Source organism: Theropithecus gelada, chromosome 7a, assembly GCF_003255815.1.
Source record: "Theropithecus gelada isolate Dixy chromosome 7a, Tgel_1.0, whole genome shotgun sequence".
Taxonomy (NCBI): Eukaryota; Metazoa; Chordata; class Mammalia; order Primates; family Cercopithecidae; genus Theropithecus; species Theropithecus gelada.
The window spans coordinates 55,116,273-55,141,303 of record NC_037674.1 but is presented as its reverse complement, the minus strand read 5'-3'; the positions used below and the strand labels follow the sequence as shown (position 1 = coordinate 55,141,303).

General features: G+C 50.0%; 1 protein-coding gene across 2 annotated transcripts in view; it reads left to right on the top strand.

Moving 5' to 3' along the window:
* Nucleotides 1-25,031, top strand: part of RASGRF1 (Ras protein specific guanine nucleotide releasing factor 1) — a 131,053-nt gene that overhangs the window by 9,190 nt on the left and 96,832 nt on the right. The window contains exons 2-3 of one of the 2 annotated variants that reach the window (XM_025390837.1): nucleotides 16,315-16,421; nucleotides 22,413-22,560. In XM_025390837.1, coding sequence (XP_025246622.1) covers nucleotides 16,315-16,421; nucleotides 22,413-22,560 — 255 coding nt within the window. Of the gene's footprint in view, nucleotides 1-16,179; nucleotides 16,422-22,412; nucleotides 22,561-25,031 lie in introns of those variants that run through there. The other variant, XM_025390838.1, reaches the window with a different exon arrangement.

The following is a 25,031-nucleotide window of genomic DNA, read 5'->3' as shown; positions in this document are numbered from 1 at the left end:
TAAAGTGTCCTCCTGAGATGTTAACACTCCATTGACAGCCTTCACTCAACAGAGATCTACCAGTACCTCCAAGGAGCCAGGCCTATGCCTCCTTGGCGCTGGGAGGATGGGACAAACAGCAGGGACCCTCCCTGGAGGGGCTTGCCATCCAGTGAGGGGACAGTCTGCGAACAGACAGTGACAATGCAGTGTGATCCTTGCTGGCACACCAGAGAGCCAAGGAGGGATGGGAGCTATGGGACTCCAGTGAGGGCACTTCCCCCAGCCCCAGGGTGTGGGGGGGTGATTAGGGACATATAGGCTGCAGGGGACACCAAAGCGGCCCTAAAAGCCTGTGTGCTATGTCACAAAGCTCAGGTCTTCCCAGGCCCAGTGTGGAGCCAGTGCAGGGCTCTGAGTGAGAAAGGGGCGGCTCTGATCTGTGTGTTAGGAAGATACTGCAGAGTGAGAATGAACAGGAGAAAACCCATCTGGAGGCAGGAAGCCAGTTCAGAGGGAGCTGCAGAACTGAGCAGTAGCAAAGGCCTGAATTTGGGAAGTGCCATGAGCACTAAAGATCTCCCCTCCACTCCCATCCCAGCCTGTGACTCAGCCACTGAAGCCTGTGCTGTAGTAGTGGGCCACTAAAACCATCCAGAGCTCAAGAACCTGAGACTCTGCAGCCCCATGCCCTCTGCCCCATGCCCTCTGGGGCTTCCCACATACTGGGTTTGGGGCGGCAGTGGGAATGTCAAATTCTCATCCCATGAAAACTTCAAGTGTTGTCTCCACACCTTCCAAGCCAGCCACCCACTCAGATAAAGCACCTTTTCAGATTACAGAGTCTTTTTCATGATTAGCATTTCATTTAACCATCATAGTAACCCTGCAGTTACTGTGGTTCTACATAAGAGAGGCACATCCTCATTTGACAGAGGAGGCTTGAATAGACAGAGTTCATTCTCTTCACAAATACCTATTGAGTGTCTATTTTGTGCCAGGCACTGAGCTCTCACTGCTAAATGTCAGAATCTTCACCAGGCCTCCCGGTTCTAGGTCAATAAGGTCAGTGGACATGAGGCCGGTTGTTAAATGAGGTAATTTATACCCTAAAGACTAGATTTTACTAATCCATCAAGGCTAATGCAATTTCTTTCCCCTGAAACATGAGATAATTATTTTCCAAAAGATACTTCCTAGTGGAGCTTTTTTTTTTCGAACTGGAAAATCCAACTCAGATCTTAAAATAAAGTCCTTTCAAAATCAGTTTTAGAAGAATGAATGAATTTTTGGTAACCTTAGCTGGTGTTCCAAAACTCCATATAGAAATTTAGAGAAACTTGATCAAGATGAACTTTTCTTGCTAGACTATATGAGTGAAATATAATCAACTTTGTTTAGATGCCTCTTGGGCTTTTAGCCAAACTCAAGAAATTAGTGAAATCATTTGGAAGAACCTGTTCACATGTAGTTCTCAGCCTGCCCAGTTTCCCTGTGCCCTAAGCCTGCTGCTGCCCTCCCACCCCCTTTCCTCCTCAATGGGCCTTCCTGCCCCCTCACTGCACTAGTAGCCACCCCAGCTCCCTTCACTTCTGGTCACATCTGCAGGCAGCAAGGAATTGGGGTTAGGGGGAAGGGCTGGTGTTTCAGAAGGAAAGCCAATATTGGGTGGGCATCAGTGAGGAGAAGCAAGTAATTACATCTTAGTTTCCTGGTAGCCTGAGCAAGGAGGGAAACAGGCTGGTTATGAGATAGTCATTGCCACATGGAAAGACAAAGTCCAGTTGCTCAGACAAGAGTACTTGTGTCCCCGGAGCTTGCATATGGGGGACCAGCAGGGAAATGATGATGACCTTAAGGGTAGAGGCACTGCCAGTATAGGGCCTGCCCCCATGAGCAGCATCTGCTGTCTCTTAGGGGTGGCTGAGCATGCTCAGTGAAGACCACACTACAGGAGGCTTAAATGGTGGGGTCCCAGGGAGGAGTGTCCTGGTGTCCAGATAAGACAGTGTGCAGCTTGGAGAAGCCTGGGGAATGGATGGGCAATTTGAGCCTCTTAAATAGCCATTGCCTTCTTTTATTTTAAATTTTAGGATTGGTAATGCATTTCAATAGCTCAACATTCAAAGAGACAAAAAAGTAGACAGTGACAATGCTCCTTTAATGACTCTGTTCACTTCCCTAGTGGCCATTATACCAGTTTCTCATACATTCTCCCGGAGGGATTATATATACATACACACACACACACACATATATATGCAAACATATGTCTGTCTATATGCATGTGTGTATAATTATATAAATTGTAACACAGTCTGCACCATGTTTTTCTATTTTGTGGAGAGGATTCTCTGTGAGTACATTGATCACCATTCTTTTTTATGGCTCTATAGTATTCCATAGTGTGGATATGCTATCATTTTTTTGACCAGTCTCTTCTTGAGGGATATTTAGGTAATTTAAAGTCTTTTGCTTATTAAAGTAAATATCCCTGCACATGGGCCATTTCCAACCAAGTTTTTGACAGAAGCTGAAGGGCAGATACATCCATACTGAAGTTCGTACCTTCATTCAGCAACTATGAGAAAGGGGGCTGTTGAAAAGGGGAGGGCAGGCTGGCTAAGGCATCATCACAGATTGAAAGATGTTTGTGCAGGACCAGCCAAGTGTAACAGCCACCAGGACCCTGTTTCATCTGTAGCCATGGCGCCCAGGTCCTGAAGCAATTTACATTAAAACAGAGACCCTTCCGCAGGCAGAGACCCTACACTGACATGGGCTCCCAGGCCTTGGGTCAGGCACAGCCTCGTCCAAGGTTGATTCTGAAAGAGGGGGGCTTTCAAGGGCTTCTAAGCCCTGAGGTTGCAGTCACTTCCTGAATCTCCTCCCACTTACTTCCTCTCAACTCCCAGTGAGGCCACGCAGGGAGGATGAGTGAACATGTTGCATGGCACCCAGGAGGTCAGTCTCTGGCTGCAGGCCTCTTCCTGGGCTGGTTTGGGGCCCAGAGTGACGTATGGCTCAGGCCCTAAAGACTGGGAACCTGGACAAAGACCTGAGACAGGCACTGAGAACAGGGACAAAGCAGAGGTTCTAGTGCAGCCACCAGGGCCCAGGAAGACTCAGACTTGAGAACTCAGAGTCAGAGTTTGGGCAGAAAGAAGCCAGTTGGAGCTAGGAAGGAGGTCATGAAGTGGGGTCCTGACCCTGTGTAAAACCACAGCTCTGGTTAGCTGGCCCTAACTGGAGCAGCAGAGTGGGACCTGGTAAGGGGTGGGATCAGCCAAGAGTAGTGGCATCTATCCCCGAGCCCACCCCACCCACCCCTTCTCTCAGAGGAGGCAACAAGCAGAGGCCCAGGCAGCAGGTCTGAACTCCCGAAAGCAGGATGAATTGGAGGGGCAAGGAGATCAGAGGGGACTGTTTGATGGTCCAGGTGGGTAATGATGAACCCCTGAAGCAGGCATGGCAGTGAGGATGGGGGAAGGCACAGATTCCAGAAATACTAGAGAGGAAAAACAGATACAACTGGCAGCCAGTGACAGAGCGGGAATAGGAGAGAAGCAGGAACTGAAGATGATGTGCAGGATGCCACAAACGCCGACTCCCTATAACCCACTGATCTTGCATGGCTGTGGCCGTTCTGGTTATGAGCCCCTCCCCACCACATCCTCAGGATGGCGGCTGGATCCTACATTGTGTGTGTGTGTGTGCAGGCATATGAATGCTCATGCATGTGTGTTTTCTAGTAATGTGCCACTGCTAGGTTGATTACACCCATCATTTGACTTTGTAAATGAATCCAGTGGTTTACAAAACACTATTTCAGCCTTTTCATGAATGAGGAGCTCCCACAATGTTGTCCTAAACAACCCCGTGAGGTGGGCAATATTGTCCCCATTTTGTGAAAGAGGAAACTGTCCACAGAAGTGAAGAGGTGTGTTGAAGACCCCAAGGCTAAATGATAATAAATTTGAACCCAGGTCTGATGACTCCAAACCCTGGCAGACCCCACAACCCCAGGGCCCCCAAGTGGACTCCTGGAACACTGGTTGTATGGAATATTGATAGTTCTTCCCAAAAAATGAAAACAAAAATATTCCATGGGGGTTCCAGAAAAGGCTCCTTATGGAAGGACTGCTCTGTGCCCTGTCAGCTCTCCCTGAAGAGGCACAGATGACTTTGATGAAAAACAAGTCCCCCCAACCCCTTCCAGCCAGCTCCATTGCCCATGCCTGAGGGGTATATTCAATAGCACCCACTTTGTGGCTTTTGCTATTAACCAATTAATAAGCTGGGCTCCTGGGCAGTAGTGACAAATGCATTCAGTCACCCATTCAGTCAACCAGGGCTACCCTGTGCCCCGGCCAAGGCATGGTGCCAGGCTCCAGGGAGAGTTCTTGGTCAGGAATCATTTCTTTGAAAAGAACAGGAGTCTTTTGCTCAAAGCAGCTTAAGCAAGAGAGGACTATCCTGGAAGAAACACAGCGGTAATTGATGGAACCCAGGGAGAAAATAAATGTCTGGGTCTCCATGGCCTGAACACCTCCACCTGGCCTTGCCCCCACCACTTGAGTTCCATCACCTCCTCTTGCCACTTTCTCTGAGACCCTTCTGCTTCCTTCTTGGTTTCTTACTTGCACTTAGAGCTCAGCACACGCAGCTCATCAGCCTGGTCTCTCTGTGCCACTATGCCACATTCCCAGGAGCCCCAGATGGGTGACCCCTGGTACACGTCCACTGCTGCTCCAGGCAGTTGCATCCAGGACCATGGGCCTCTGAGAGGGCATGAGGGGCAGGGGAGAAGTCCTGCATTTCTAGTATGACAACAACCACGTTGCTCCTCCCTCAGGGATTCCAAGCTCTGGGTGATTATAACCAGCTGGGGGGTTTTCAAAAAGACCAATGCCTGCAACCTCCCCTCCCCTCCCCACCCAGCACTCTGTTTTAATGGATCTGAGAAGAGACTTGAGCGACGGTACTTCTTTAAGTTCCCAGACATCACTAATGTGTAGCCTGGATTGAGACTATGGGCTGTAGCTGGAAAGATAATAAGAACATCATTATGAGTTGAGAATGGCCTTGATGGCGCAGGATGGGGTTCTGAGAGCCCCTGGCAGCTCGCCCATTAGGAAGAACCACCATGCCTTTCTGAAAGCACGTATACAGCTGGCATGCGTGTTGTCATTGATGGCTGCAAAGTGGAGGCTAAATGTCTGGCTTCTAGTGGAGGCTAAATACTGGTTGAATTAATGAACAAGAAATGACTTGGAGAGTTTGGCATGGGAAATTTTCACTCTAATACCACGTGTATAGAATTGACCAAGGCAAGTGTTGTTGGGCCTGTTTGTCAGAAAGGAACCAGGGCTTGGAGAGATGAAAAGGCTGCCTAGAGTGCCCAGCTCTAAGCAGCACTGCCAGACCCAGACTCAGCTATGGAGGCTTCCACCTGCTCCTCTGTCTGTAGGGGAACCAAACATCCCAGTTTGCTCAGGACTGTCTTGGTTTTAGTACTGAAAGTGCCATGCCCCCGGGAATCTCCTTAGTGTCAGGCAAACCCAGGACAGTTGGTCACCCTACTGTCAGTGGTTGTCCAATGTTCCATGTTCAGTGCAGGGGCTGCAGGGGCTGCTGGTGAGTTGGGAGAGGCAGGAGGCAAAAGAGAGGCTAAGTAGGTGGGGCTTCACACCCCCAGCCCCAGCTTCCAGAGGGGAATTAGATCCAGCTCCAGACTGACCTCGGGTAGCAGGGGCCATTTTGCAACTTGGTTTGGGCAGGAGAGGCATACTGGGGCCAGGAAGCACATACTGGACAGGAAGGGCATACTTGCGCCAGGTATGCGCTGGAGCTCATGCACCTCCAGGCCAGCTGAGGCCACAGGTGTGGTTCCAGAACATTTCCTCCAGCAAAGACAAGGGCCCGCAAGTGAGTCTAGTCGTGGCACAACCCCAGATGTGATTTCTGGGTACGTCACAGGTATAGTTTGTGGATCAATCCCTTTTTTCCTACTAAGGCCCCAGGCGAAAGTCTAGACTAGCGAGTAGTTCTCAACCTTGACTGCGCATTGGAATCAGCCGGGGATGCTATGTAGAACTCCAATGTCCAGCCATGGTTGAGACTCGCAGGTCTAGGGATACTCAGCAACCCAGGTCAAGCCTCAGGAGGTCCAGGCTCCATCCCTGCACCTGGGAAGGCGTTGGAATCATTGTGGATCTGTTACAGTGATTTTGATACTGCCAGTATTTCTCGCTCAATCTTAGGACTCCTGGTGGAATCCCAAATCAGGTTATCCATCTCTTACTTCAGGTCTAGGGAAGCTCTAGGTCCATCTTTGATTTTTGTGGAGGCCCCAGGTGGAGCTCTGGGCCCATCTCTGCAGCCCTGCAGGAGCCTTAGAAGTGGTTCACCAAGTCTCACCTCTTCTCTAGCAAAATCGGGTGTGGCCCATTGGTGGTTTCTTCCTCTGTTGCATTTCTGGGGAATCCCTGAATGAGGCTGTGTTCTGTTCATACAACTGCGGTTGGACCCCAGCGATGGTTCTGTGAATCCCTGGATGCATTATGAGGCCTGGGTGTGGCTCTGAGTTGGCCCCTGCAGGCTAGTGAGGCTCATGATAAGGGTCTTTCTATACAGCCCATGGCACCTTCCAGGTGTGGTAGTGGACCTGGGCCTCCCACCCAAGTGAAGCTCCACATAGGATACTGGCCCTGCCCTCACAACCTGGTGAGTGCTCTGGTAATGCTGAGGCTGTCCTTGCAGTCCTAGGCTAAGCCAGGTTCAGATGTATCTCCGGACTATAAGACTCCCTATCACTGACCCTCACATCAGCTGCCTACCCCACCCTAACCTGGCTCCAGTCCAGTTCAGGGAAGAGCCTTAGCCCAATTTCCCCACAGGTGCCAGCTTCCCTTAGAAGGAGCCATGGGCTTATCAGTTCTCCTTGAAGCATGAGCATGTAAGGAATCACCTAGGGTGCTCTTCAAAATAAATCCCAGTCGTACCCCTAGGGATCCTGATTCAGAAGGCCTGCTAGTACTTGGAGATCTACATTTTTAGCAAGCGCCCCAAGGGATATGGAGTGGACAACTGGGATACTAAAGTAGGAGAAATGCATTTTTACATCTACTTACCTCTGAGGCAACTGTAGATCCGAGCCTGATCCTGGAAAACTGGTGACACCCAGCAAGACTGAAGACAGTCCTGGCCCCGCATGTAGTTTTATCTCAAGTGATGGTGGCTTGTCTTAAGCAATGCTTCTCATACCTCAGGGTGCAGCAGGATCACCTGGGGGGCTTGTTTCAAAACAGAGGTCTGGGGTGGAGCCCAAGAACTTACATTCCTAACAAATTTCGAGGTGATTTGGGTGCTGCTGCTGCTCCAGTGACTTTAAGGATTCTCATGGCAATAAGGGTGGTGGGACATTCTTGGAAGAAAAAGAACCACAGTACAGGCAGCATTCCCAGCACACATAACTGAGAAGAGGTGGAATCCAGGTGTTCCAGGGCAGCCAGTCTTGTCCCCATGCCACCCCCAACCACCTGCAGCCAGAGCCTGAGACGCCACCTCTAGCTTTCCACCCTCAGTGCAACTCAGCGGCACCCCATGTCTGCTAGTGCCATCCTCCGTGCTCTGCCATCTCTGCTTGGCCTCACACCTCCTGCTCACCTGCCCTTCATGGCTTCTGCTTGTTCATAGCCCTTCTTGTCTCTCACAACCCCAACTCCTAGTGGTCTCCTTGCAGCTTCTGATGATACTGCCAACCAACTGCCTCTCCTCCTATTTCCTAAGGCAAACTCCCAGCCTCACTTCCCTGTTGGGGCAGTTTGGAGAGCCCTTGCTCTACCTGGCCCCAGTCCAGCTTCCCCACAGGAACCAGCTGCCCTTAGAAAGAGCCATGGGCTTATCAGGCATCATGACTCCCCTGTCCGGGCAGTCTGGTGAAGGGCTGCGGGGGATGCTAGATCTGCTCCAGCAACTCTAGTGAGCCTGTGAAGATCTGTTATTGAAACTTGGATGCGGGTCCTATATCTGAATGTATCCTATATCCTTGATCACATATAGTGAGTCTTGATCACATCCAGGGCCCGGGGAAGGTGGGCATGAGGCTCTCTGTTGCATTGGAGAGTCCTAGGGTGTCCCTGGGACTGACTCCAGAACAATGCTGTTGTTCTGCAGAGGAATCCAACTGGGATCCAGGCAAGACTATGTGGTCACATTGGTGTGTCAGGTGTGACTCGGGTCCTATCCTGTGGTCACACTGAGGCTCTCGTGTTGTGACTCTGAGAAGCTCTGGGTAGCTCTGGTTGGTCTCAGCATCATTCTGGGGATGTCCAAGTTGTGATTCTGGCCTCATTACAGCAGCTCCAGTGTTGCCCCCAGTGAGAGTCTGGTTTTCACTCTGCAGCTTTGGAGGGATCTGTCTCTGGCCTCTGCCCAACCTTATAACTCTGAGGAAGGCCAGGTGGGAGTTCAGCTTTCAAAGGTGACTCGGGTCAGCCTGAGCTCTGAACCGATACCAGCTGAGGTTATGAGACTGTCTCAAGAGCTCTGGTGCTATGCAGGGTCGTTGTTTTTCCATGGAAGAAATTGATATTAAGATTATTTATCAAGAACTCCCAGAAACCCCCTAACTGCTCCAGACCACCACCCTCATGAGGTCCTCAGGCAGTTGCTGGCAATATAATGCTCCTCAGTTCTCTGCAGCTATCTCAGAGCTCCAGGGAGCTGGGCTGGCCTGACTGAGGCTTTGGAGCTTGGGCCTTGAACCAAAGCAGGCCAGTGGCTCCTCCTTCCTCCCTAAGCTCATTTCCCAATAGCAGATGGTACTGCTCCAGAATCCAGAAAGCCTCTCCCAAAATACACCCAAACCAGCCAGAAAATATCATAGGGACAGAAGAGTGAGTCTTAGGGCCAGAAGATATGTGTTCAGACTTCTAGGACAGGGGGAAGGAGTGGGAGCCCCTGCCCCTGGTACACTCAGTCACAGCCTGGAGAAGAGGAAGGAGCCAAGAAAGGGGAAACTAGGGGGCCCCAATATGGGATGCCGCTTTGCAGCTGGTACCACCCTGACCAGTTAACTTCACCTGCCATGTGGAAAGAAGCTGGGAAGAGTGGGGAGGGAAGACTTGGAAAGGGGACACAGAGAAGAAAGGCAGGAACAGAAACACAAAGAAAGGAGGAGACAGCTGCAGAGGGCCAGGCGCAGTGGCTCACAACTATGATCCCAGCAATTTGGGAGGTCAAGGCGGATGGATCACTTGAGGGCAGGTGTTCAAGACCAGCCTTGCCAATACGGCGAAACCCCGTCTCTACTAAAAATACAAAAAAAAAAATTAGCCAGGCATGGTGGCACACACCTGTAGTCCCAGCAACTCGGGAGGCTGAGGCAGGAGAATCACTGGAACCCAGAAGGTGGAGGTTGCAGTAAGCAGAGATTGTGCCACTGTACTCCAGCCTGGGCAACAGAGTGAGACTCTGACTCAAAAAGAAAGAAAGAAAGAAAGAGAGAAAGAGAGAAAGAAAGAATAAAAAAGAAAGCTTCAGAGAATGCAAAGGAGAGAGACAGAGAGAAATGGAAAGAACAGAGAGGAAAGGAAATGATCCCTTTCCAGGCTCAAAGATCCAAGAGGTAGGGTTTTCCTAGAACTTTGGTCTATCCATGCCAGAGGCAGCCCTGCTCCTTGTTGAAAATGCAGTAATGGGAGATAGCCTTGCAGTGGGTCCTGAGACCCACCATGAAAACAAGGCTTCAGGCTCAGGCATGTCCAAACCACCATCCATCTCCCTTGCATATTTGCTCCTTGGGAACACAGCAAGAGCATCGGCAGCCCAGCCTGAGGGTGCAGCTGCTCTCCCGGGGCTGGAGACCAGCAGAGGATAAGAGGTCCGAGTGTCCCTTGGGGAAGGTTGCCCTGAGTCTTGACATGCTCCTGTACAGCCACCAGTCACGCACAAGATGGGCAATTCAGATCCTCAACAACTTTGTGTCTATTTCCCTGAAGTTGCCCTTAACTTCTAAAATGGAATGGGGCCTAGAAGATCATCATATTTTTACCCCAAGCCCATACCAGCCAAGAAATCACCTGTGCTTTAAAGTGGCACCCAAGCTTGCCAAGGAGAAAGTTATAAAAATATTAATAAAATAAGAAGCATAGTGAACATGCATTGGATGCTTGCTTGCAGGTACCAGAATTATCTCACTTGACTCTCACAACAACCATGCAAGGAAGGGACTCTTCTTATGCCCATTTTGTAGATGAAGAAACTGAGGTGAGAGCCATCCAGTGACTGGCCCCAGGTTACACACCTAGCAAATAGTACCAACAATAGCATTTCCCAGATAACACAATGCCACCTACACCTGTCATTTGTTGTCATCTGAAACATGAAGGAATATTAACCTCCACCTGCTTAGTCCGCCTCCAATTATTAAGGCCACTTCTTTATCTCAAAAGGAAATCAAGTTTCCCAAATAGAGTCTCCCTTTTTTAAAAGACCCCAGACAGAAACTAAGGCTGAATGGAAGCATTTGTCTCCCTTTTTCCCCAGTTATATGCTCTGTCCCAGTCAGGGGAGCTGCCCAGATAGGGGTTGGGTGGAGAGTGGGCTCCTTGACCCAAACTGGACCACAAAGCTGGACTATTGCAACCCTGAGACTCCCATGTGCTCTCCATCTCCAAAGTCCCAGAAGATCAGTGGGACACACAAGCATATCCCAGACCCAACCTCACACCTGTGGAACCAAATGCGTCCTGAGCAGAATGCTAGCACCTGAGCATTTCCCAGGCAGAAGCAAGGCACCCCGAACATTACTCCCCAGCCCCTGCTGCCACCATCCGTGGACCTCGTGGGGACATCCGGGGTTGGGGGCTTCCACTGTCTTCAGGTGTCTGTGTCAGCTCATGGCAGGGAATCTTCCATTTGGGTGAATGGCGCATAAGAGCCTCATAAGGGCCAAGGTTTTCTGCAAGTGCCGTAAAGTGTAATGGTGAAAGCTAGGTGGTGGGATATGAGTTTTTACTGTAAAATAATTGTAATGTCTGGGAATGTTTAAAATTTTCATAATAAAACGTTGGCAGTGGGTGAGGAAAGTAGACAAAGATCAAGGCCTTTTCAGCCCAGGCACCTCAAGGACCCAATAAAAAGCAATAGGAAGTCCCTTCTTCCGCCCATTTCCCCCAAATCTTTGCCTTCCCTTACTTAAGAAACACCAGCATTGATAGTCTTTACTTTTCTGATGCCATCACCAAAAAATCTCTTTCTGTCCAACTGCTGCGGCAAGACCTGCTTCCCCTGGAGAAGTCTGCCCAGTCCCTCTATCCTGGCTGGAAAGCAAGATAAAGATGGGAAATTGGTTGGCACAGAGAAAATTCTATCACTTATATTCCTCACTCCCAGGGCTCTGCTTATTTGGGGTGAGCCTACATTGGGACAAAAATAGTGGTTACAGATCCTCACTAACCAAAGACAGCAAACAGGGTCTTGCCATCCCCATATGGGCCTGTGTCCCTGAGAGATGCAGCAGTGTGGCTGGGATGTCACAAGTGCCCAGAAAGGTTGCTTGCAAAATCATTAACAAGTGCAAGAGGGGTGAGGACCATCATGAGGTCCTGGGTGCCTCATCAGGACATCATCAGAACCCCAAGGTGAAGTATTCATGTGTCTGTTCATTCATTCATTCTTCAGCTATTCATCAGCATCCACTCAGTACTAGGCTCTGTGCAGGGTTCTAGAGTTTCCAAATAAGCAGGTACAAGCCCTGGCCCTGAGCAGTCCAAGACCAAAGGGTCAGCCAGGCTGTGAGGCTCCAAGGAAGGAGGGGCCTCAGGGAGAAGTCTTGTAGGTGAGGGGAAGGATGGAGTGCAGACACCCCCCCATCCCCAGCCTAAGCCTGGCCAGGCCTGAAGTCCAGGAAAACTCTTTTCCGAGACCTGAATCTCTGGCCTGTGTGTTCCCTGGGGCCCAGGGAGGGGTCCTTGCCTGGCCTCTGCTGGGGTTCAGCCTGCCAGGCTAACCCCAGGACACAGTGCCATGCCTAGACCCTCAGACCACACTTAGGCCACACACCTGACCTGACAGAGAAGAGGGATGGGCCAGAAACATACACAGCCTCTGAGAGCTACAGGAGAGATTGGGAACAACCCAGGGCCTATTCAGAAGTGCAGGGAAAGACCCAAAACACATCCACACACATCCACGCATGCACACTCTCATTCACGTTCTCCAGACAGATATATTCATAGATGGATAGATATAAAAGCATGTGTATGTATGTATGTGTGTGTAGATATATATACACACAGATCTATATATTAATATTTTTATATTTATATATGTGTGTCTCTGTGTGTGTGTGTGTGTGTATATATATATTTATATATATGAGCTCAAAAAGACCTTGAGCCCAGCTCATCTAACTCCCCATTTCATAGATGAGGAAGCTAAGAACGACAAGGAGGAAGAGACTTAGTTGCCCCCGAGCCACACTGTCTCAACTGTAGAACTGACACCAGATAAGACCCCCTTTCCAGTGCTCTTTCTGCACCCAGAAAGCCACTTGCCCCCTATTAAGTTTTGTCCATTACAGTGAAGAGAACAAACAGGGTGAACAGAAGGGCCCTGGGCTAAGAGTCAAGCCATTGTCGCCCTAGACAGCAATCCCAGAGACACCTCACACCCACCTCCAAGCCTCAGCCCCCTCTGTGAAGTGGGGTCATGCCACCTACCTCCACCGTGGTTGGGCTCCCTCAGGAACACAGTGACAGTGCCTGCAGGGTGACAGGCACACAGCAGAGCCTCACAAAAACAGTCACCTTCCCTTTTTTTCCCCACACCACTGGTTGTGTTTTAGGTTTTCCTGCACATAGCTTTGGAGATCTGCATTCTCACTGAGTCCCTTTCAACTCTCTAAGCTCCCATTTTCATAGCATCTTCCAGGAGCCTAGAGCTCATCGTCTCTCTCTGGATGTGGTCTTTGGTCTTTCCCAGTGGATTATACTCTGTCTCTGTAGGCTTCTCCCTCTCCCACCTCCCACCCCCCCCACCCATCTATCTCTATCATATCTGTCTCTGTCTCTATCTCTGTCCCTACCAGTTCCCACGTAGAGCAAAGTCTCATTTACTTGCTACCCAAAGTCCGGATTTGTGCTGATTCTGAAACTCTGGGTGGAAGCTGACTTTCCCTTAGCAAACAATTTCTACAAGTCAGTCGGGCAATGTGGTTGCATAAAACAGATGTCAGGGGGCAGGTTTACAAGCACAAAGGGAACAAACTGCTCTCAATTCATTCGAGGCACTTATATTCCAGCTCAGGCCTCCTGCAGCAGCAAAAGCACCATTGGGCAAAGGCAGCCCAGGGTTCTGGCTTCAGTGATGCTGTTTCTAGCCTGGTGACCTTGGACAAATGAATGTGTCTTGCCTCAAAACATCCCCAACTAAATGGGAATAACAGACTTAATTTCTAGGGCAGTTGTATCTCTAGTCAGCTGATGTGTGCAAAGAACCTAGTACTATGCCTGAGGCGTGGTAGGGCCTCCAGTTTCCCCTTCTCCTTAAGGTGGAGGCCCTCACAGCTGCCTGAACTGCAGTTCCTCTGGCCAGGAGCCTGAAGTGGCTCTGGACTCTCCCAGAGCTCACCCTGGACCCTGGAGCCTGTCTGTTATGCCTCACAGGGAAGCTTCTGGGTCACACCTGTCCTGAAAGCCATCCCTCCATAAACTGGCCACTACACTTGAACTCCAGGCTCGTCAGTCACTCAGGGTCTAGGCAGTGTCTCCCATCCCCGGAAGACAGCAGATGCAGGATGCTTGTTAGGAGACTGTGGCAGTAGCCCTGGAGAAAGGTGGTGGGGCCTAAGCTAGGGCAGCAGTGATGGGGTCAGAGCGAGGTCACACAGATGGAGTAGACAGGCAGACGAACTAGCAACTCTTGGAGTGACAGGAAGGGAGTGGGGAAAGCCTCTGGGTAGCCTGCGGCCAGCTTTCTGAAGCCTCCAGGAGCCCCGTGCCTGGTCTGCAGGACAGAGTTGGGCATCATCACCTGTCAGAAGCTCAGGGTCTCTGATGACTGGGTTCAGGCCTGGAGGGTCTTCCTGGCATCCTTCCTCACAGTTAGGTTTCCAGCAGGGGTGAGGCTGCAGGGGATTCCAGTACACACGGGTAGCAGGGAGCCATCTGCTTCCCCACTCAGGAGGGCCAATTGGGAAGACTCTGCGAGGAGTGAAAGCCCTCAGCCAAGCCCATCACGCCATGCAGCTCTGAGTCCCCTGGTGACCCAGTGGGGAAGGAGAACACTCCTGCTCTGCTCCCAGCAATGGGCCCCTATAGCTCTGGGACATTCCCCTTGGGGCTCTAAGGAGACCCAGCAACCCCACCGTGCCTATATGTAGCTGAGTGCCTTGTTTCTGATTTGGGACTCTGAGTCTCACCTGCCTACAGGCTCCTCGAGGTGGGGACTTTGCCTTTTTGTCTTTACATCCCAGGGCCAAGCCCAGGGCCTAAGCAGGCGGCAGTTGCCCCGTGCAGGTGTGTCATCCTGGCTCCTCTGCTTTCCCGCTGTTTGACCTTAGGCAAGCAGCTCAACTTCTCTGAGCTTCAGGTTCATCAGCTGTAACACAGAGAATATCTGTTCCGCTTGGTGATTGTGGAAATAATGAGATCATGGGAGACAAGCATTTGTGTGTTCATCATCTCTCGAGAGATGGCGAAAGTGCTAGGTAGCCGCCTGCCACTATGTGTCACCTGCTTCCTCCTCGAGGGGGGCGGGTTGCCCACTGGAGCCTTTCAGATTCAGTTATTTGAGGCTATAGCTGACATTTCATTCTATAGCCCCAGTTATCTGTTTCCTAGGAAACAAGAGACAGACATTGACTCTGTAACAACTCTCTCTCTCTCTCCCTCCCTGCCTCCCTCCCTCTCCCTCTCTCTCCCCCCACCGCACTCATTTCCCCCGCCCCCTGCTTCACATACACCCGGCTGCCACCTAGACTGACAATTAACAAAAATACATAAATGTCAGCAGAAGCTAAAATTAGTTTACACACTGCACCTTGTGCTGCTGCTCCCTGCCACCTAGACACCGAGGGATGGAGGGACGGGCACCCTCTCTGGCTCAGTACCACACCATGGCTGGCCCGTGGTGCATCCTCTGAATGGCAGACCTAAGGACCCCTCTCTGCACCTCACCCCCTGCCTCTCTCCTCCCCGTTTCACCAGGACTAGGCCCAGGCTGGTCCCCCAGCACTTCGTTTGTCTGTCTGCTCTCTTCAACGAATCCCTCTGCATGCGGAACTGGCCCCTCAGAACCCCTGCCCCTTCCTCCTGCCAATGTCCCAGCCCAGTCTGACTCTCCCAACATGCCCAGTTGCTCAAACCAGAAACCTGGGCTTTGTTCCTGCTGCCCTCTCCTCCCATGGCTCCTCCTCTCAGCTGCACCCCAGCCCCTGCCCACCTGCCCACTGGCATCCCTGTACAGCCCCCTCCCCCTCCCAAATATGCTGTGAGCTCTGGACACCAAGCTGTCCCCATGCTCTTCCATTCAGCTGAAATAAAACCAGAACCAATGTCCCATCCTCTGGGAAGCCCTCCTGATCTCCCTGGGATAAGTCAGTGGGTGACTTGCTCTGTGCCCCCACAGCCCTTTGTTCTTACCTCCATGACAGTACTGATTGCACCACATTAATTATAGCAATTACAGTGCTTACTAGGTGCCAAGCATTCTTCTAGGAGCTTTACATGTATTTAACTCATATAACAGTATTGCAGATGGGTGTCTATAGTCTGACTCTTCTGCTTCCCTGAGTCCTTAAGGGGCAGGGCCCATGGTTGACATGGTTCTAAGTTAGTCACCTACACCCAACACAGAGGTGGCTTCCAGTGGGCTCTAATAGGGACCGTGTCTGTTTACTCATCGCTCTAACCCCAGGACCTAGAAGGGCACTTAGTCCATTTTTGTGCTGTGAGTTAAATACATGCTGCATTGAATTAGTACCCAGTTCCCAAAAGGATGTTCTAATGGTGTGCTTTCCCTGCCTTCCCATCAGCGTGCCTGATGGTTTCAAACTGGCTTTTTTGCAATTTGTTGTCGCACAGGGCTTTGTGTGTTTTGTTTCCTTCTTACAATATCCTAAGCATAGGTTCTGTTACATGGTACAAAAGCCCTTTTAATCGAGAATTGGAAACTGCTAAACAGAATGGCATTCTGATTATCACAAACAAGGAATCTGTGCCTAGCTGATGTGGCAGCAGGCACTTTGCAAAACAGCTAGATTGATTGCAGGAGTCTCTGTTGGTCCCATGGACACTGGTAATTGGAGATGTCTTCTTCTTGGTACAGCATTACTTCACGGTGAACTTCAGCCATGAGAACCAGAAAGCCTTGGAGCTGAGGACAGAGGACGCAAAAGATTGCGATGAATGGGTGGCAGCCATTGCACATGCCAGGTATGTCTCCTTGCCCAGGGCAGGAAGCCCCCACCCCATAGTCCAGGCAGAAGAGACCAGACTCAAGGGCCCTTGAACAAAGCCAAGCCCCATGAAGAGGAGGGCAGGGGAAAGGAGGAGAAGAAGCATCTCTTGGCAGGGTCCACACCCTTACAGCCTGCACCTCTGAGATGAGCCTCTCAGTGCCACAGGGAATGAGAGGCCATGAGTATTGTAGCTCCTACCCTGTTCCCACACTAGTTACCTCTTTTATATTAGTGGAACCAAGTATTTGGTTTGGTTAAAGGATTTTTTGGTTCCTGAAGCCTAAGTCCTCCAACATTCTGACCCAAATGCAGCCATTCATTCGCTGCATGACCATGAACCAGTCCTCTCTGCTCTCTGGACCTTGCTTTTCTCATCCAGAGACTGACATTCTAAACCTCTCTGAACTTTGACACTCAGGGATTCTAGGCCTGCTCCTTGCCTCTGCTCCAGCAGTAAGTGCCCCCTGGAGGGAGACTCCCTGGGCCAGGAGAGGGGAAAGACAAAGGACAATAGGTACCACAGAGACAACAGGGGCTCCAAGCTGAACGGAGTCCCTTTTGGGTCCCAGGGAAATGATGGGTTTGTGAGCCAGGATGTGATTCCAGAGCTGACAATCGCCTGGCAGAGCTGAGCATGGTTAGGGGCAGCAGCACCCAGACTTTCCCTTCTGGGCAGTGGATCTTTCTACCTTAGTGAGTAATGGTGTTTCTGTATCTGCTGCCTAAAAAAATGGAAGCTCCTGAGGGCAGGGATCAGATGTGATTCTTTGCATTACCGAGGCCTGATAAATGCATAGACAGAGTGCCCAGTAAATATGGGTTAGAGGAATGCAAGAATGGATGAATGGTTGGAGGATAGATGCAAAACTGGTTGTTGAGTTTATATATGGAAGATGAATGGTGAATTAATGGAGGATACATGGATGATGCATGGACGAGTTGAAAGTATGTGTGGATGATGGATGTATGCTTGGATAGATGGATCCTAGGGCCCCTCCTTGAGCCTTGGGTCAGACTAGTTAACCAGAAGCCCTTATTATGACTATAGCAATGACCTTGGCCCTGAGATAAGGCCATCTCTAGTTCTTTCCTCAAGGGGTATCCATTCTAGCTACAGAGACCAGGTTGTCACATATGAACCAGTAGTCAGGCCCAGTGCACAGTGCTGGGAGACAGATGGATGCAACGTAAGTATTCCCTCAGGTAGACATTAGATGTATGCACAGATAGCTCTGGTGCATGAGGCTGGGTTAAATACAAAACAACATGAGAGAGAGACATTACTTCCATCTGCAGGGAAATGGGAGAATATGGGGAAGCTGGAAATAGGGTAAGATTTGGCCTGAGTAAGGGGATTGGGAGTCAGACTTACTGGGTTAGATTGGTAGCATTGAATGCTCATTTCTCCCCACCCCCCACAAAAAAAGCTTTAAATAAAGGCACTGATACAGGAAAGATAATTCCAAGAATAATGAAGAGGCAAAGTCTGGGTGTCATAAAGTGATGAGGTTGGCCAGGTGCAGTGGTTCACACCTGTAATCCCAGCACTTCGGGAGACCAAAGTGGGCAAATCACTTGAGGTCAAGAGTTTGAGATCAGCCTGGCCAACATGGTGAAGCCGCATCTCTACTAAAAATACAAAAATTAGCTGGGCATAGTAGGGGATGGTAGGGGAGCCTGTAGTCCCAACTACTCAGGAGGCTGAGACAGGAGAATTGCTTGAACCGAGGAGGCAGAAGTTGCTTGAACCGAGGAGGCGGAAGTTGCAGTGAGCCGAGATCGCGCCATTGCACTCCGGCCTGGGCAACGGAACAAGGCTTGGTCTCAAAAAGAAAAAAAAAAAGAGAGAGAGAAAGTAGATGAGGTTGGACTGTGGACCGTGGGCTGGAACCAGACCATAACTGGATCTTGAATACTGCTGAGATGTTTGACCTTTCCCCTGTGAACAGTGGGAAGCCATCGAGGGTGTTATACAAGGGGAGTAGCATGATCAGAACTATGATCTGAATTGGAAATTGCTCATGATGTGGAGGATAAAACTGAGTGAGGAAGAACCCAGATGCAGGGGGAGCAATTGTACCTCAGTCTCCTAAGCACTAAAGTAGAACCAAGAGCACGGTTATTTTAAGGAGCAAATGAAATTATTTATGTGAAGGGGCTTTGTAAATGTAGAAGTATTATAGAATTCTAACTTTTACATGCTGATAACCAGGATTACATTGATTTAGAATCTCAATCAATACGAAAGGTTCTAAAGGCAATGAAATACCAATACTTATATAGTAGAGTGGCTAAAATGGTTAAGACAGAAAATATTGAATGTTGAAGATGAGTGGAACAAACATGACTCTCATCTAGTGCTGGCAGGAGGATAAAATGGCACAACCACTTTGGAAAATTGCAAGGCTGTTGCTTAAAAAGTTAAACATACATCTGCTCTGTGACCCAGCAGTTCCACTTCTTGGTACTTATCCAAGAGAAATGAAAAAATGTCCATAAGAAGTCGTATGCAAATATCCCTTAGCAGCTTTATGCATGATAGTCCAAAACTAAGAATAGCCAATGTGTCCATCAACAGGCAAATGTCTAAAGTCACCTTGGTACATGCATGCAATGGGATGCTGCTCAGCAGTAAAAGGAACCAGTTACAAATGCGTGCAACCTGGTGGATGAATCTCAAAATCAATTTGCTGAGTGAAGAGTCAGACACAAAATAGTACATGATATTTGGTTCCAGTTACATGAAATTCTAAAATAGGCAAAATGAGCCTGTGGTGATAGAAATCAGAACAGTAGTTGCTTCTGGTGTAGGGATTGACAGGGAAGGGCATGAGGGAACTTCCTGGGGTGATGGAAATTTCATCTGGATTTGAGTGCATTCATTTATCAAAACTGATCAAACTACACTTAAGACCTGTGCTTTCTACAATATGTATGTTAAACCTCAAATTTTAAAAATGAATGATATATATATTTTTTAATTTTAAAGATAGTGTTTTAATTTTCTATTGCTGCATGAGAAATTACCACCAACTCAGCAGCATGAAACAACACCCATTATTTTACCTCCCTGTTCTTTGGGTCAGAAGTCCATACTTGACTGAGGTCTCTCTCTGCCCAGGGTCTCATAGGCTAAAATCAGAGAGTCATAATCCCAGCACTTTGGGAGGCCAAGGCGGGCAGATCACGAGGTCAGGAGATTGAGACCATCCTGGCTAACACAGTGAAACCACATCTCTACTAAAAATACAAAAAATTAGCCAGGCGTGGTGGCGGGTGCCTGTAGTCCCAGCTATTCGAGAGGCTGCGGCAGGAGAATGGCTTGAACCCGGGAGGCAGAGCTTGCAGTGAGCAGAGATTGCACCACTGCACTCAGCCTGGGAGACAGAACAAGACACTGTCTCAAACACAACAACAACAAAAGAAGAGTCAGTGGGTTGGGCTCCTCTCTGAAGGCTCTGAGAAATCATCACTTCCAGGCTCGTTCTTGTTGTTGGCAGAATTCAGCTCCTTGTAGCCATGGGACTGAAGTCCCTGTTTCCTTGCTGGCAGCTGAGAAGGGGGGTAGGGGGCACTTCCTAGAGGCTGCATACTCCTTGCCACATGGCCTCCTCCATCCTCAAGCTAGTAACTCTCCAGCCTCAGATTTCTCACTGTCCCTTCAACAACCAGCAGAGAAAACGCCCCGCTTTTAAAGGCTCATGCAATTGGATCACAGCCACCTAGACAATCTCCCTGCTTTAAGGTCAACTGAGCCACATTGACACAAGCTGGTGACAGGAGAAGAAGCCGTGCGGGGCAACTGTGCAACGGTGCATGCCACGCAGGCAAAGCACTCCTCTCCTGCCTACCATGGACAGGATAATTTTTCAAGCAATTCACTAAATTAAAGACTGGCTCTAAGAAGCCAATAAAATAATAATAATCCAATTGACATCAATGCTGCCAAGCCTGTCTGGGCCTCCAGAGCCTGACAGAATGTTCTGCATCTGAGAGTGTCTGTCTGCTCTGCAGTCTGTCCAGCTCTCACAGTTCATCATGTGCTTACGATAACCCAGGGAGGGGTCCCTTCAGCCCATTTGACAGACGTATGACCCAATGTCACACAGGACATGGGTGCCTAAGTGAGGGTTGTAGAGTCCCAGATCCTGGCTCCCAGTAAGCTGGGAGCTCTGCAACTGCCAGGTAATGCAGATTCAACACAAACTAGAAGCCTTCCTCCCCAGTAAAGGAGCCGCTGGTGATGGAGACCACAGACCCGTGAACAAAAACCTCTCCATATGCATCATCCTTTTGGAAGCCAGGGGCACATGTCAATGGGACAGTGATGGAATGATGGGACAGGTTGATTGTTTGCCTTCTTCCTTTGTCAAGCCCTGGGGCCAGCCCACTGGCCTCCCAGGAATGTCTCCCATTCAAAATGGGGGCCAGGGGAGTGACATGGTGATGGTCGCAGAAAGGGAAATCGAGGCACCTTCCTTAGAATAGTCAACATCAACATTAGCCATCCTGGCTGAGCTGAGGCTTGTTGAGCAGTGCCTGGGACAATAGGAGCTATCGTGCTCTTATCTATGGAGTTGGCCATAAGACCAGAGGGGGACACTGTAACTGTAAGCATCACTGAACCCTCAGACACTGTGTGTGTGTGTGTGTGTGTGTGTGTGTGTGTGTGTTTGTATCAAGGGAGACACTGGCTGTCTTCCACAACCATATTAAGTATTTTTACATATTCCCAACTTAGTTTTTATTTACATATATATAATAGATACTTCCTATGTACGAAAAAAGGCACTGGAGTATATTAATATCATGTAGAGACACAATGTTCTCTCGCGCTGTATGTATAATATTCTGGTATTATGGGATGCCTCTGTGGGGGGTGTGTGTTTATGTACAGCAAGGTACAAAATGCAACATCAAGTGCATTTTACAGTGTATGTTTCAGTGGAGAGAACTGTATGCCAAACCAGAAGATGAAACCACGAAAGGAGGCACAAATGCACTGTCAGGGGCTGGAGCCCCACTCTAGCTCCAGCTTTGACACCCATGGACTGTGATTTGGACCTCAGTTTCTTCATTTGTGAAATGAGACAGCTGGTCTTTTGTGATCCCCAAGTTCCCTTCTCTGAGAGTCTGTGAGTCTGTAAAGATCACACCTGCACAAGAGAGGATAGAAGGATTAGAAGGATAGGAAGGAATGGAAGGATAGGAAAAATAGGAAGGAAAGGAAGGATAGGAAGGAAGGGAGGGAGGGAAGGAAGGAAGGGAGGGAAGGATAGGAAAGGGAAGGATAGGAAAGGAAAGGGAAGGGAGGAAGGAGAGGAAAGGAGAGAAGGATGGAGGGAGGGTTGGAACGAGGGACAGAAGGAGGGAGGGAGGCTAGCAGAGCAGCCTGCAGATGAGGTGGACGCCTGTTTTACAGCACTCTGACGGGGTCCATTAGTAAGAACAGACTAATGAGGCAGCTGAATTTTCACACCCGTGGGGTGAGGGGAGGTGTGGTGGTACAAAACAGACTCCTTCAGGCTCTCAGCTGAATTTCCTTTGCAAGGAAAAACAATTAAGTCTCTTGAGAAGTTGGAAAAACTTAAAAACCTGATATTCATTTTCATAACAGAAGCACAAAATCTTATTACACTTTAATAGGGCAGCATTACAAACTAAAGGATTCTCTCTTCTAGCCCTGTTATTTATCTTTAAAAGTGGGTGGGAACAAGAACGCAGATGTGCTTTCTAGAGCAGACTCGCACTCGGGCCCACCGCCCCACCTTTCTCCAGCTGTCTCCCTGCCTGGACTGCCCCCAGCTCCACCCTGCCAAGCCCTCTCACTCTGCAGGGTGCTGGGAGTCAGGGCCTTCTGCTAAGTGCAGGTGGGTGGGTGAGCCCCTCTCCCGGTCAGTGCCCTGCTTGGTTCGCCAGAGGACAAGAAGTCAGCATCTTACCTGCCATGTCCATCTGTCCACAGCTACAGGACCCTGGCCACAGAGCATGAGGCATTAATGCAGAAGTACCTGCACCTGCTGCAGATCGTGGAGACGGAAAAGACCGTAGCCAAGCAGCTTCGGCAGCAGATCGAGGATGGGGAGATCGAGATCGAGCGGCTGAAGGCAGAGGTGACTGCGGGCTGGCGGGTGGAGAAGGCTGGCCAGGGGCCCAGGCCCTAGGCACAACATCTTAAATCCTGGGCTCCTGCAGGATCGGGGAGCCACATGACGGGCAGGGGAACCAGCTCCCAGATGCAGTTCTTCCAGGCTCCAAACTTAAGATGTGGTAGTACTGGCAGAATGAGAAGGTCCTGTGGTCAGACTGGGTTTAACTCTCACCTCTGCCACTTACTGACTGCAACCTGGAACAAGTCCCTCAACGTGCCTGTGCCTCAGTTTCTGCAGCTGTAAAACAGGGCTTTCTATAAACACCTGACAAGGTTGTGAGGCTTGAGTGAGATTACCTATGGGTAAGCTCCTAGTTACTGCGTCAGCAACTGTATTGACTGAGCATTCTGCGTTAATAGCCCAAGACTCTGGAGGGCGCAGGGTCACTGGTAGGTCACTAGAGTGTGGGCTTCTGCTCAACTCCAAGGCAGCCCCTTCCCTCCACCCATCTTGATGAAAGCTCCTGCAGGGGCCCACCAGCCAGCATTCTGGAGGCGGCATTGTTGCCAGACTAAGCTTCTTGGCACCTGGCTTCCCCAAGTGCGGGCCATGAAGCAGCAGCATTGGTTTCACCTGGAACAGAATCTCAGGCCAGGTCCCAGATCTTCTAAATTAGAATCTACATTTTCACAACAGCCCAGGTGATTCCATTTACATTAAACCTTGGGAAGCACCAGCTCTTAGTCCCTTAGATGCCCCTCACTAGCTATCAACCCCGACACAGAATGATCTGATCATCTCTTCCCCCATCACCTCACCAGCATGCTCAGAACCATGTGGCCATATCACACAAGGACCATGGACTCTGCACTGAGGAGGGGAAAATGAAAACACAGACCCCTGAAGTCAGCTGGGTATCCAATTTGCAGGGTCTGATGCGAGGTGAAAATGCAAGGCCCAGGCCAGGGAAGTCATTCTCCTGTCCCACAGCCTCCTGACCTAACTCATGGCAGACAGGTAGCACCCAACCTCAACCTCCAGCCTGCCCTGCCCCGACTGCCAGGATGTGCTCAGTAGCTGGACTTGGGTGGGCAAGGAGCTCCCTCTGAGTCACCCATCTAATGCACCCTGGCACTGCCAGCCTGTAGCACCATGGGGCGCACACTGGCCCCCAGCCTCCACCTATGCCCAGTCACCTGCTGAGGGCCAGGGGCGATGGTAGACTGTGAGTCTCCTCAGCTGACTCAACCAGTTGCTCCCTGAGCAGATGGTAGCAGAGGTCTTGGGGCCTGCGATGCCAGAGTGTGAGGAATAAGCAGTCAATAACCCATCCAAGTTGCTGAGAAAGCAGTGGGAGGTAGGAACATGCATGAGCCAAGGCTCCAAGACCCTGTGGTGTGCTCATGGTCCCATCAGAGTTCACTCACTAAACACAATTCAAAGAGAAAACTATTTTAAGAATTTCAACAAAAGAGCTTGAAGTCCCAAGTGCAGGGCCTTCTGAACATAGGACCCCATCACACCTGCTAATCCAGCTCTGCCTGGAATGTTCAAAGATCTAAAGCCAACAATTCCACCTTGTTCCGCAGCAGCCAAGCCCAAAGTAACATCAACTTGCAACCTCAAGGTCAACAAAAATTCCAGATTCTACACACCTCTGCTAGCCTGATAACAGGCACCTTCAAGACATACTTTCTTTCATTCCCCACAACCATCCTGATAGGATCAGTCACCTACATTTCACAGGAGGAACCAGACTCAAACAGCCCAAGTCACTTGCCCAAGCTCACACAGCTGGGAAGTGGCAGAGGGCTGGAACCCAGGTCTCCTGTCTGCTTGCCAGTCTTTCCACTCTACTCTGGTAGCCTCTTCCCACAGGGCTACCAGAGCTCAATTCAAGGATGTCCCCTCTCCAGCCCACCCAGTTCATTGTGGGATCAATCCTTGCCCAACACAGATTCCTAAATCCAAACTGAACTCCTATACGGGATCAGGGAAGGAGCCCAGCCCCAGTACCAGATTATTAGCTTCATGATCAAGGGTGTCCAGGTGTCATTCATTCATTCACTTACTCACTGAAGATCACCTACCACTGACCTCATCCTTGTCCTCAAGCACTCACCTTTTCACTGTGGGCACCAGTGCACTACCCGTCTCCTGGCCTTTGCACATGCTGGTGCTTCTGTTTGGAATGCCCTTTCATCCCCAAGCGTCCTACCTGGTGACATCCTACCAAACTCAAATGCCTCACCCTGGGGGACCCCTGGACCGGAGGGTGCTCCCTGCTGTCTGCTCCCATGGCTTTCCCACACTCAGCTCACCATGTGAGAGCAGGCTCCATGCGTGCCTGTCACCCCAACGGGCCCGGCAGGAACTCCATAAGGACAGGGCTGTGTCGCGTATCACTCCTTCTTTTGGCCTGGCACATAGTAGGTACTCAATAAGGGCTTGATGAATGAATGGTTGTCAGACTTTGTGGGAAGCATTAGAGA